Source organism: Cololabis saira, chromosome 1 (genome assembly GCF_033807715.1).
Source record: "Cololabis saira isolate AMF1-May2022 chromosome 1, fColSai1.1, whole genome shotgun sequence".
In the NCBI taxonomy this organism is placed as follows: Eukaryota; Metazoa; Chordata; class Actinopteri; order Beloniformes; family Belonidae; genus Cololabis; species Cololabis saira.
Window position 1 is genome coordinate 29153403 of NC_084587.1, and position 12378 is coordinate 29165780.

The 12378-nt window shown below is 40.0% G+C and overlaps 1 protein-coding gene across 4 annotated transcripts; it reads left to right on the forward strand.

Moving 5' to 3' along the window:
- The first annotated feature begins 637 nt into the window (after positions 1–637).
- LOC133442258 (zinc finger protein ZFP2-like) lies at positions 638–11613 on the forward strand. Of its 4 annotated transcripts, XM_061720235.1 has the most exons (7): positions 638–816; positions 932–1003; positions 3538–3671; positions 5172–6118; positions 6211–6388; positions 6810–6944; positions 8704–11613. In XM_061720235.1, exons 3-7 carry the CDS (start codon positions 3554–3556, stop codon positions 9396–9398), a joined length of 2073 nt encoding a protein of 690 aa, XP_061576219.1. In that variant the 5' UTR covers positions 638–816; positions 932–1003; positions 3538–3553; the 3' UTR covers positions 9399–11613. The 4 variants fall into 4 exon arrangements, with proteins under 4 accessions (XP_061576219.1, XP_061576203.1, XP_061576225.1 ...); XM_061720219.1 differs by lacking the exon at positions 932–1003; XM_061720227.1 differs by lacking the exon at positions 638–816 and having other exon boundaries at positions 829–992.
- The last annotated feature ends 765 nt before the right edge of the window (positions 11614–12378 follow it).

The following is a 12378-nucleotide window of genomic DNA, read 5'->3' on the forward strand; positions in this document are numbered from 1 at the left end:
ATTCTTTGTTTTGACATGAGAGCATTTGTCTCATCACTAATAATTCTGGTGAATACTATTTGTTTTGACATGAGAGCATTTGTCTCATCACTAATAATTCTGGTGAATACTATTTGTTTTGACATGAGAGCATTTGTCTCATCACTAATAATTCTGGTGAATACTATTTGTTTTGACATGAGAGCATTTGTCTCATCACTAATAATTCTGGTGAATACTATTCTTTGTTTTGACATGAGAGCATTTGTCCCATCACTAATAATTCTGGTGAATACTATTCTTTGTTTTGACATGAGAGCATTTGTCTCATCACTAATAATTCTGGTGAATACTATTCTTTGTTTTGACATGAGAGCATTTGTCTCATCATTAATAATTCTGGTGAATACTATTCTTTGTTTTGACATGAGAGCTTTGTCCCATCACTAATTATTCAAGGCAATAAGGCAAAAAAGGGCTTCAAAATAAAAGCATACTAACCTTTATTATTATTATCATTTTGTTAAATAAAAGCAACAGAATTTGTGACAAACTGTATGAACCTTGTAACTTCACTTACAAAAAAAAAAAAAAAAAAAAGGAGGAAAAACTTAGTTTTATTATAATTTAAACCGGAAGTACCAGCAGTGCAGCAAGACGGCTAGCAGCTAAAGCTAGAAACCCTGTCACAGAGATGATTTAACATCATTCAATGTATTTGCTACAATTTGACGCTCCGCTTGAACTTGCAGAACATGATCCGGGGACATTAAGTAGAGCCACGGCCACGTCGTTTCAGCTCCTTTTCCCTGTGAAAGCAGAGCCGTCTATGCCCAGGTTGGTGGTGTCTATTGTCTGAGCTTTAGCTCGGCGAGTTAGCGGCTGTTTCCAGATGTGCATGTTGCAGAAATAAAATCCTCTCCATGTTCCCACATGATGCATCTCGGAGCAGGAGTCTGCGGTTTGCAAAAGACGGTTGCTGCATCTCAGTGGGACAATTGTGGACCAATGTTGTAGGTATTAGGTAATAAAGCTGACCACATCACTGGTCACCGCCTCTCCTCACTTTTATGCTGCGTTCCATTTACCTAGGAAATCGGACTGGGAACTGGGAATGGCAGCCATCTTTGAATGGTAACTCGGGGGTGGTGAAGCTTCTCCCACTTTCCCAGTAGGAAATCCCACTTCGTGGGGCGTTCCAGTTGAAAATTCCGACTGGGAACTAGGAAATTCCGACTTCCGAGGACAAATGGAACGCAGCATTAATCCTCTCATCCAGAGGTCAAGCATCTCCTTCTCTGGTGCCTTCTAGGTTTATGTGTTTGTATATTATAGTATGGTTTAAGTTAGTTTTCTAAGTGTAAACACGATTGTTGTTGCATTTAAAAGGATATCCATCAAAACAAGACACTCAGAGCTGATTGTACAGAGATGGTTGTGCTATTCACATCACGTACTGGTAAGCCTGATTTATGGTTCTGCGTTAGGTCGACGCAGAGCCTACGGCGTAGGGTACGGCGTACGGTGCGCGTCGCCGCGTAAGCTACGCCGTAGGTCTGCGTTGGTGTAACGCGGACCATAAATCAGCTTTAGTGGACCCCGGTGGTTTCACTTTGAACCTACAAGACAACGGCAAATTGTACTGTTGTTGTAATGCATTTCAATCGGATGTTTTTTTTCATTTCCAAGGCGGACCTTTCCTCTGGTTTAAAGGCTCAGCCGTGACCACACCCCCTAAAGCCTGATTTATGGTTCCGCGTTAGGTCGACGCAGAGCCTACGCCGTAAGGTACGGCGTAGGCTCTGCGTCGGTGTAACGCAGAACCATAAATCAGCCTTAAAGCATCCTTCCTGCTCCACTGTCCTTGAACAGGACAGTGGAAAAACACATCTGTCTGGACGTGATCTTGTGCTTTAACATCCAGGATTTAATTTAAAAATAATTATTTTTAACAACTGATTACCTCTAGGGTTTTGCAGTTTTGAACAGAATTTTTTAATCATTGTATGGGGTCGGTGTTTCAAAATCTCAGACAGAAATGCAGGAGAAAATCCCCTCAGAAATCACCTTCTTTAGTCATAAATCACTTACAAACACCAGGAAACTGGACCATATTACGGCTTCCAGTGAGTTTAAAATCTTACTGCTGGTCTACAAAGACCTGAATGGTCTTGGACCAAAATACATGCTTGATCTGTTAGTTCCTATGAAGCTCCCAGACCCCTGAGCTTCATCTGGATCTGGTTTGTTGTGTGTCCCAAGAACCAGAACCAAGCAAGGTGAGGCAGCGTTCAGTTATTCTGCTCCTCACCGGTGGAACAAACTTCCTGTAGACCTGAGGTCTGCTCCAACTGTCAGCTCCTTTAAATCAGGATAAAAACATTACTGTTTACTGAAGCTACTCCTAAATTAAATACTTACCTGCTGTACTCTACTGCCCTTACTTTTAACAACTTGTGCTTTTTATCATTTTACCTCTTTTCTTATCGTTTTATTTCATTTTATTTGTTATTTACTGTTTAATTCTGTCTTGCCGCTTTTAATGTTGATGTAAAGCACTTTGAATTACCTTGCGTCCAATTGTGCTATACAAATACACTTGCCTTGCCTAACATGTAGGAACAAGCGCCACACAAAATGGTTGTTGTATACAGTTATAGTTTGAGACACTGTGAAAATATTGGCTCAGAACAGTCAAATATATATAATTCCTTCCCCGTTTGGATTTTATAGTGTGTATTGCTTGTTAGCGCATGAGTGCAAAACTGTATAACTTCTTTAGTTTAAACATTATTATGTAGAGTTATGTTGGCGTTACTTAGCAACATCAGTATGTGGACTACTTAGCTGGCTGCTGAGGGGAATATAAACTGTGGCATGCAACCGTTTTGCTCAGTGAGGACAAGAATAAGGCTCAGTAAACAAAGTCAAGACTGCTAAGAAACCTTACTTGGGTTGGCACCTCACGTCTATGATCATAACTTTGCCAGATTCCGGTCTATTATATGTTGCTACTTTGGGTTCAGTTAGTGATTTTTGTTTGTTTGTTTTTTCCTAAATGAAGGCTACAAAAAAACCCAAGTTTATATGGCAGTTAAATGTGGTGAAGACTGAGACTTGCAAACCTAGTTCTCTCTGTGCTAATTAAGTTCATTTACCATAAATATGTGAATAAAGATGCAGTCAAAGTTTAAAGGCAGTTGGTTTACATGCACAGTTGAAGGAATCAACTGACTTCTCAGTCCCATCCAGTGGTGTCCTATACCCTACTGGGACAGTAGCTAATGCTGTGTCCTTGGTCCCAAACTACCAAACTCACCTCAGAGCCCGAATTTAGGAGAGCTATGTGGCTGCGTAGCTGATTATTGGATTAAGCTATTAAAGTAATCGTGGAGTCTTGAAACTTTGAACGATATTTGCTTGTTTACAATCACTGATGATGCAAAGTAAAACAAGATCCATGTTCCACCTTTTACTCTCTTAACTATTTACAGAATCTTTGCCACTTTTTTTTTTTTTTTTTTTTTTTTACTGAGAGCAGTGTTTCGTTTTTGCTAGGTTGCATATTTGAGAGATGGGTTCTGAAAACCCAGATGACTTTGAATCACCTGTGATCCTCGCTGATGAAGATCAGCAAGACATAGGAGGCCTAATCAACTCTGACGGTGAAGAAGTGGATTTCTCCGATCTTAGTGAGTAAAGAAATCATAGCTGCTTCGAGCCGAGTCATTGATGCATTATGATTCATTTTCGAAATACTTATTTTTTGGGCTCCACAAAACATTTAAAAGATCATATTTAATGTTTGTACGTATTGTACTGAATTTGTATTACATTTTGCTGGGGTTTATGTAATTTTTTTCTCCAGAATCTCAGTGTGGATGTTTTTTTTTTTCCTTTCTTCGGTATGTTTAGTACGGTAAGGCCTTAACCTAAGTGTTTAGACCTAAACCTGTGATTAAACAGTCTATCAATTAAGAAAATGCATACATTCCAGTGCACTAATCTTGAATCTCATGGGGTTAAGAATGGTTCTTTTTGAATTTCTGACAAGCTTCTCTTGATTTTACAAACAAGTACAGTACCTACTGCAGAGGCCTAGTTTGAGCATATCCACTTACTCGATGTACTTCTTGCAAAGAGACGGTTAGGTTTCACCTGCAAGAAATGCTTTAGATAGTAAGTCAATGTAGACTGAACTCAGACTTATCTGTAACTGTAAAGTTTAAATGGAAAACTTGTTGTCTTTATGATTGTGTAAGTTGTGTAAAATGTTAGCTAACTAGAGTGTAGTCACTTTAAGTCACTTACAATCTTTTTTTTTTTTTTTTTTTTTTTTAAGATTTTTTTTTTGGGCTCTAGTGGCCCTTTATATAAGCTGCAGATATGAAAGGGGGTAGAGAGAGAGATCGGGGATGACATGCAGTAAAGGTGCGCAGGCCGGGATTCGAACCTGCGACCGCTGCAGGAGGACTGTAGCCTCAGTATATGAGCCGCTGCTTAACCCACTGCGCCACCGAGCGGCCCTAAGTCACTTACAATCTTTTGACAGAAATGTGGACAATTAAAGATTAGTACAAGTATTTCACTGTGTTTAACCTTTAAACATTTTCATATTATTTTCATTAGAGACAGAAAAACAATGCATTTGTCAAATTCCACCTGATCTGTACCGAGGAGTGCATCTTACTTAAAACAAAACAAGTAACGAGAGTAAAGCAGTGAATAACCAAAAAACGAGATAAAATCTTTTTTTTTAAAACAACAAAAATATTGCAATTCATCTGGAAAACCAGATATTATTGTGGCTGTTTATACTGGTACTAAACTGTGCATTTTGAGACTAATAAAACAGTGGCTTTTTAAAAAACTGCATACAGCAAGCTGGTCATAAAATGCACCACACAATATGTACTGCTTACTGGAAGTGTTTTTGAAAGTAGCACACCTTTCTTGTATTTTTGTATACTGCAGATTGTGATTCTTACTCTGTTTTGACAAAATTAGTCCTTTTCTAGCAGTTTAGTATGTGATTTCAAAGACAGGCAATGTCACTTCTGTGCAAACACATCTTCTTTGTGCTTCTTTGTGCTCACATTGCATGTTAACGGGGTCACTTATTGATTTATAAATAGTTTTGAACATATGTGCTCTTATTGACTGATTCATCAATGTTCTTTGTTTTCACACAGGACTGAATGCCACATCTGTCATTGCAAGTCCAGAATCTCCCTCAAAGAAATTTGATCAAAGTGAAAATGAAAAAGCTTTTCATAGCTGCTCAGTATGTGGGAAAGATTTCCCATATGCTTCTAAACTTCAGCGCCATCTCCGTACTCACTCAGGAGAGAGGCCCTTTCCCTGCTCAATGTGCGAGAAGAGGTTTCCTGAAAAGGGGCTTCTCATGATCCACGAGAGGGTGCACACGGGGGAAAAGCCATTTCCATGCACTTTCTGCGAGAAAAGATTTGCCAGTCAGGGCGAGCTGCGGTTGCACCGGCGGACACACACTGGCGAGAGGCCCTATCACTGCTCCATCTGTCTGAAGAGCTTTTCCCGTCATTGGCACTTGAAAACACACTTAGAGGCGATGCACTCTGAGGTTGTGGCGGGCTTTACGAGGAAGAAATTTCCCTGCTCCGACTGCGAGAAGAGCTGCAACTCAGCAGCTGAGCTGAGGGATCATCAGAGGACTCATACAGGAGAGAGGCCGTTTCAGTGCTCTTTCTGTGACAAACGGTTTGCCTTGTCAGGTACACTCGTGAGACACGAGCGTTTGCATACTGGCATCACCCCCTACCACTGCTCCGACTGCGGCAAGACGTTTGCGCAGCAGTGGACGCTGACAACACACATGAGGACTCATACGGGTGAAAAACCCTACAGCTGCACACAGTGTGATAAATCTTTTGTCGCTCCTGGAGAGCTTCGCAGGCACACCAGGATTCATACCGGCGAAAAGCCGTACACCTGCACGGATTGTGGGAGGCACTTCTCGCTGGCAGGAACTCTCAGAAACCACAAGCGATCATGTGCGCAAGGCAAGACTGAAGCAGTTACCGATGTCGTGTCGGGGGCAACTCAAGATTCAGCGAACAAATCCTCCCAGCAAGACCTGGTCAGCAGTGTCAGCTGTAAGGTAGTGTTAATTCAAAGCAGTGTTCGTGTTGAATCTGTGCGGGTACTTTCTGATTTTCACCTGAGTTTAATCTTATGAAACTGTATTTATAGGTATCTGACGACCAGAGTTTGCCTGGTGAAGTGGAGCTCCTTTCCTCTGATGGTCTAAACTGTGTCAAATCAGCTCAGCCTGAAACTAACTCACGAGAACCTGCAGTCCAACCAGAGGACTGTCTTTCCTCCCCTCATGTGATGGTGAAAGAGGAAGAAGAAGATGAACCTTTATCTGGTACTTAAACATGAGATTCCAGACTTTTTTTTATTCTGGACTAAATCGGAAGAAAATACCGTAATCGGTGAAAGTCTTAGACTGTTGAGAGTTTGAGGCAGCCTACCCCCACAGAAGATCTGTGATTGGTTGTCCAAGATGTTTGGAAACACTTACCTGCCAAGTTCTTTCATGGGCTGAGTGCAAATGTACCTAGCAGAATTGACAAGGTTGTGAAGGCAAAAGCTAACGCCACCAAACTATGATTTTTATTAATCTTTATCTTTTTTTTTTTTTTTTTTTTTTTACACACACTGATGAAAATAGATAATTACGTTGTATATTTTTTTCTTCATGTCTGCCTATGACTTTTGCACAGTGTTGTAAGTCTTTAATTAACGCGTGTAACATGTTTGTGGTGGCGGTGGGCTTTCTTCTGTAGAAGAAAGTGCAGACCTGACATCTGGTGGTGAAGCTTGTACCAGCCCAGAGGTGCCTGAAGAGCAACTTGGTAGCTGCACAGAAACCGGGATTGCAGTAAAGGAGGAAGAAGAGGAACCTGTCAACAGTAAGAAAGGTGGGTGATTGCTAATGATTCTGGTTATTTATCACACTCCAAAAAAAATAAATGTTGAGTCATTATTATGATGTAATTGCATTTTAGTTTATTGGACTAAATTCAGGAACAGACTGGATGAGAACATCCTCTCTTCTGTGAGACAACACTCTACTTTAGGAGAAGAGCATACAGCACTCATTTCTCTCTCTTTGTCATCATTTCACCATTTTTTTTTTCTATGTCTGTGTTTTCTATCTGGCATACTGTGAGGGCTCTAAACTGGCTCTTGCATCTGTGTCCATTGGGTGCCTAATTTATCTCAATGTCTTTGTTTTATGCATCTATTCAGTCTTGCAAAGGTTCTGCTCTTGATCGTCTTTTTACTTTTGAAACAAACCTATCAAATCGCAGCCAACAAGTCCCAAATTTGCTGCTGACGTCAGTGCTTTTCGGTAGATGAGCTCACTTAGCCGCACACTGGGCCACTGAATGGCTCACTTGGTCGAGCCGGCGCCACATGTCTGCTCTTTCCTGTCAGAAACTCTGCAGGGCGGCTCACCACTTCATGGCTCCATTTCGTTTAGTAATATCTTCAAGATGATCCCAACATAGTTTTTAGGAATAAAAGACATTCATTATTGGTTCACTTCTTGCTTTTGAAAAAAGTATATTAAAATGTTAAGGCATGGTGGTCAGCCAACACCAACAATTCAAATTATAAGATGCATTAATGCTCTATATTGAGATTTTTCCACCCTGCACTTAATAAAGTGGGAAAAATCGTCTTCACAAATCATTTGAAACTAAACAATGTTTGCTTAGTTTTGGTGTTTTTGCTGTAATCTAAACTGGGATATATTTATGACAACGGGACAAACTTAGAGAACTTAGAAAGTTCTTCATTAGAGAACTAGAGTTGTATACAAATGGACATCGAACACTCTCATTTACTGTATGTCTTCAATAAGTGAACTAGTCACTTTTGCTATTAGTATTTTGTCAGAAACACTGACATGCTGGTAATATATTAGTGACATTGTACTAAAACGACCCAGATTATGTTGAGCTATATTGCATGAAACTGGACTTGAGCTAGTCTTTCTAAAGTGTGCTGACATGGCCTTTGTTTTGCACTGGCACTAAAGATGCAAAATAAAACTGGATTAAATTGAAATAAAATGTGTGATCTGCTGAATCCAGCCAACCAGTAATAAACTTTGTTTCACAGAAATCCAACAACAGGATTTTTGTAAACCTGGGTTCAAGGAAAAAGGCTCCAACTATAGAACAGTATAATAGCTTTGAATTTGAGTGCAGAAACTGTTTTGCAGTGATGAGGAGCATATTTGAATGCAAACAGGAGCTTTATAAAACACGGTTTGCAGTACAATATTTGAGCATGAAAAGGAACCCAACTTTCAAAGTGAAATGATGAACCTTTCATAAAAAATACTAGTGTATCCCCATATAACTAATTTTCCTCTTGTCTCAGTTGGCTCATGATCTAAAGCAGATACTTAAACCCATATTGGTGTAACTAATCAGAACCATGTGAACTACATGTTGTAGCTAAGGGTATTTTACACATGTTCCTTTTTCTTAATTAGGGGTTTAATATTTTGTCATGATTTTATTTTGAAAACTGAGATAACATCTGTTACAATATTGGTGCAAGGCTCATCAGTGCATCTTTGTTTGAAGCTACCTGTTGTTTTTTAACAGCAGCAAGCAGCAGACCATTGACACTGAATAGTTTTCCAACATTTTTTTCCCACAGTGTCTGTAGAAGTCCCTGATTGTGTCAATGGCAAGGAAAAACATCACCTTCCTGGATCACCAGTGCAAAAACTGTCTAAGAACAATCAGACAAAGAGCTCTTACTGTTGTGGTCTCTGTGGAAGGGACTGCCACAAGATGTCAGCGCTTCAGATCCATATGCGAATTCACTCAGGAGAGAAGCCATATCAGTGCTCTCTGTGTGGGAAACAGTTCACCCAGAAAGGCCAACTCAAGGGCCACTTTAAAGTCCACACAGGTGAAAAGCCCTTCTCCTGCCCGGAGTGCGGTAAGAGCTTTGCCCACTCGGGCGCCATGAACAGACACCGGCTCACACACACGGGGGAGAGGCCCTACCACTGCTCCGTGTGCGACAGGAGCTTTAATCAGTCCGGCCGCTTGAGGGAACACGAGAAAATCCACTTTGGGGAGAAGTTTGACTGTCCTGAGTGTGAAAAAAGTTTCACACGCTCATCAAGTCTCAAGAATCATTTCAGGCTTCACACCGGCGAGAGGCCGTACGGCTGCGACATCTGTGGTCGAGGTTTCAGCCGCTCGCAAAGCCTGAGGCTCCACAGACGAAAACACTTCCAGATTCAGACTGATGTGGAGTCCCCAGGAACTGCGACAAATGATGACCTCTCGAGTGACAATAACTCTCCACTTAACATGTGCATTACAGACAAAAATGACTGATGTATTTATATAATTAAATGTGTATATCAGTAATTGTATTACAAAATTGAAGTCGGTAAAACATGAACTGAGTGAGAAGAAAGTAAGAATCTCCATATCTGAATAGATTGACACTGAAGCTACTGTACACTGACTAGCCACAACATTAAAACCAGTTAAGACAGGAGAGTGAGCAACACTAGTCATCCTGTTGCAATTTCAAAATTCTTCGGAGGGTAAAAAGCAAACGAACAGACATCTTAACATTCGCATGAATGTTATTTTTGACATCTATGTTGGCGCATATGCTGTCACATTGTGGAAGCTGAAGTCCCCCGATGTAGCAGCGTCTTCCAGCGCAATAGCCGTTTTCTCCGTGAAACTGATCAGGAAGGGTTCAGATAATGATTTAGAGGTACCGGTATTCAAATGGCCCCCGAACTGCCCAAATACCAATGTGATGGGATTTTATAGCATCCTTGAGAAGGAATTCCAATGCAGAAGGATTCCACCGTTCAACCCACCAGCCCCCCAAAAATCGACTCAGAAGCACTTATTTTTTTACAGCTCTGCATTTCATTCATTGCTGAAACCTTTGCACCTTCATATGACTTGATAATGAAAGTTCCCATCACCAAAAAAAAAAAAAGTGAAGGTCATGGCCATGGTGGGTAATATTTTGTGATGTACAGATGGATAAGATCATGCATTTGGGTAACTGTACAGAAAAACAGTAATGCAGCACAATAAAAAATTGGGGCATGCCACACAATGTGATCAGAGGTCTTAGGTCCATTCCCAATGCAAATGCATCTCAGTTCCAACCAGTAAAGCCTCTTCATCAGTAAAAGGACATGTTATGGTCCAAACATCTCCATAATGCGCCCTTCATAAAATTGATTGCTTGTTGAAATTAAATCCATTCCAGCTGTACGAATGAGAAGAGACAATGAGGAATTCTGGGATTTGTGGAGCAAAAACTTGCGCCTGACCAAGTTAGGTTTATAAAGTAAATCACCATGGTAACCAACGCAGAATATAAGCTACCTCCGGTTCTGTAACAGGCATGAGTTAACCCTCTATTTCAGGTTTAAGTAACCTCACTATCTGAAATAGAAAATCCCGAGCTTCTCTCATTTCAGGTTCAACACACTGTTTGCCCCAAAACCCAAAACAAAACACTGAAATAGGCCCCAGAATATTCTCAGATGTTGGTGGTCCCACCCTGACTGGTCAGTGGTGTTTTTTTTTACATGAGGATAACCTGATCTAACTCAGGTGGGTGGTCATAATGTTGTGGCTGACTGGTGTTTGTGGTGGTTCTGAAGGAAAGTGTTGAAGCAGAAAAATTTCACTCCCAGAAGAGTGCAAACAGGTGAATGTAAAGAAACCTGCCAAGTAATGTCCTCTGACTACAGTGCAGTATAACTCAAAATGTCCAATTCATTATCTTAAAACAAGTTTCACAAAATTTTTTAAGAACTTTTTGACGGACAAGTTGTAAAGGTCATATTTATTCTGATTAATCATTCCCGTGTTGGACAGGTTTGTGTATTGGCAGTCACGTTTAGAGTATTATGGTAGTATAAATTACAATGTATAAGGTCTGTGATTTCAATTTGTCCGAGCAGTATTTTTTCATCAAATTAATTGTGCATGTGGACAATAAACTGATAAGTAACTTAAGTGTTTGTTTTAGGCGTTATGGTGGCCAGTAATCAGTCAGACTGAAGGTATTGTTAAAAAAAAAAGGTCTCTGAAGAAACAACAATTTGAGATATTGCACTTTTCTGCTTTTATTGTAAATGAATGAATTCCCATGAGGTTCATCAATATTTAAAGAGAGAAAACAAAGAATCACAACAGGTGTGTCTTTTAAATGATAGCATATTCATGCCTCATTCAGGCTCGAAAGGAAAATTAGCAAATATGTCATAACCAGTCTTGGGCAACGCCGTTTAACAGATGAGGGTGGAGATCATTCCGTGGGGAATTGAGCCAAGTGATGAAACATGATACTGTAATCTATTTTGATCTCTGTTGATAGTAATGTTTTAAGAACCATCTGGCTCTAACAGCTCTAAAAGGTCAAGTATTTATAAGTTAATAGAAAAATCTACCAGAACTGTGATACAAAAGAAAAAGAAATAATTTAAAACCATGTGTCTGGTTAATACTTTTAACTATGCCTTTATTTAATTGTATGGGATGTGTTTTACTGAACAATAAAAGCTAAAATCTGAAGCTTTCCATTCTTCTTGTTGTGCATGTAGGACTCAAAGTTTATGAAACATAACGCTCCGCCAGCTGATGTAAGAGTCATTTAAATGAAAAGCAGGAGCACTGCATCAGATGCCTGGCCCTTGCAAAAACCTAAACCCAGCTGTAATGGTTGGGGATGAGTAACTTGAACCACAGAGTGGGGGGAGCAAATACAAAGCAGGAGCCAATTCGCACTCAACTTAACAAGTCTGCAAGTCTTTAAAGATTGTTGGTGACACATTCCAGGTGATCAGCTCATGAATCTAATTAAGATCATGTTAAAGCAAGTGTGTAATGTGTTGAGAATCTCTTCAACCAAAGATCTAACAGCTTCAGGGGTTCTGCACAGTATCTTAGCGGTCCCTTAAAGTTTACTCATCTGGACACAAATCTTTCTTGTTGCCCCGAGATTCTCCTTAGGCCACACTCCCAATTTGGCAGGTTGCATCCCCCAGTGCTCCAGTTACTCTCCACATGCATTTGACACCTGGTATTTTTCCAAGCTTCTCACATTCCCTCTTATAGAATAGAATAAGAATGTATTAATCCCCCAGAGGAGAAATTTGCTTTTGCAGCAGCAAACATACACACTCAACAATTTTACAAAAAACACACAAAGTATGAAAAGGTATATTAAAAAAATGTGTAGGAGCTATTTGTCACTTTTGTATTATTTAATCCATTTATTATTTAGTTAGTTTTTGTGGTTTAGTTTTGGGAATACACTTTTAATTTGTTT

Excerpts from the sequence above, each read along its gene's own strand:
- LOC133442258 (XM_061720235.1), top strand. The coding sequence starts at position 3,554 with ATGGGTTCTGAAAACCCAGATGACTTTGAATCACCTGTGATCCTCGCT. Across the intron at positions 3,672-5,171 it reads AGTGGATTTCTCCGATCTTA|GACTGAATGCCACATCTGTC; the intron begins GTGAGTAAAGAA and ends GTTTTCACACAG. Across the intron at positions 6,389-6,809 it reads AGAAGATGAACCTTTATCTG|AAGAAAGTGCAGACCTGACA; the intron begins GTACTTAAACAT and ends TTTCTTCTGTAG.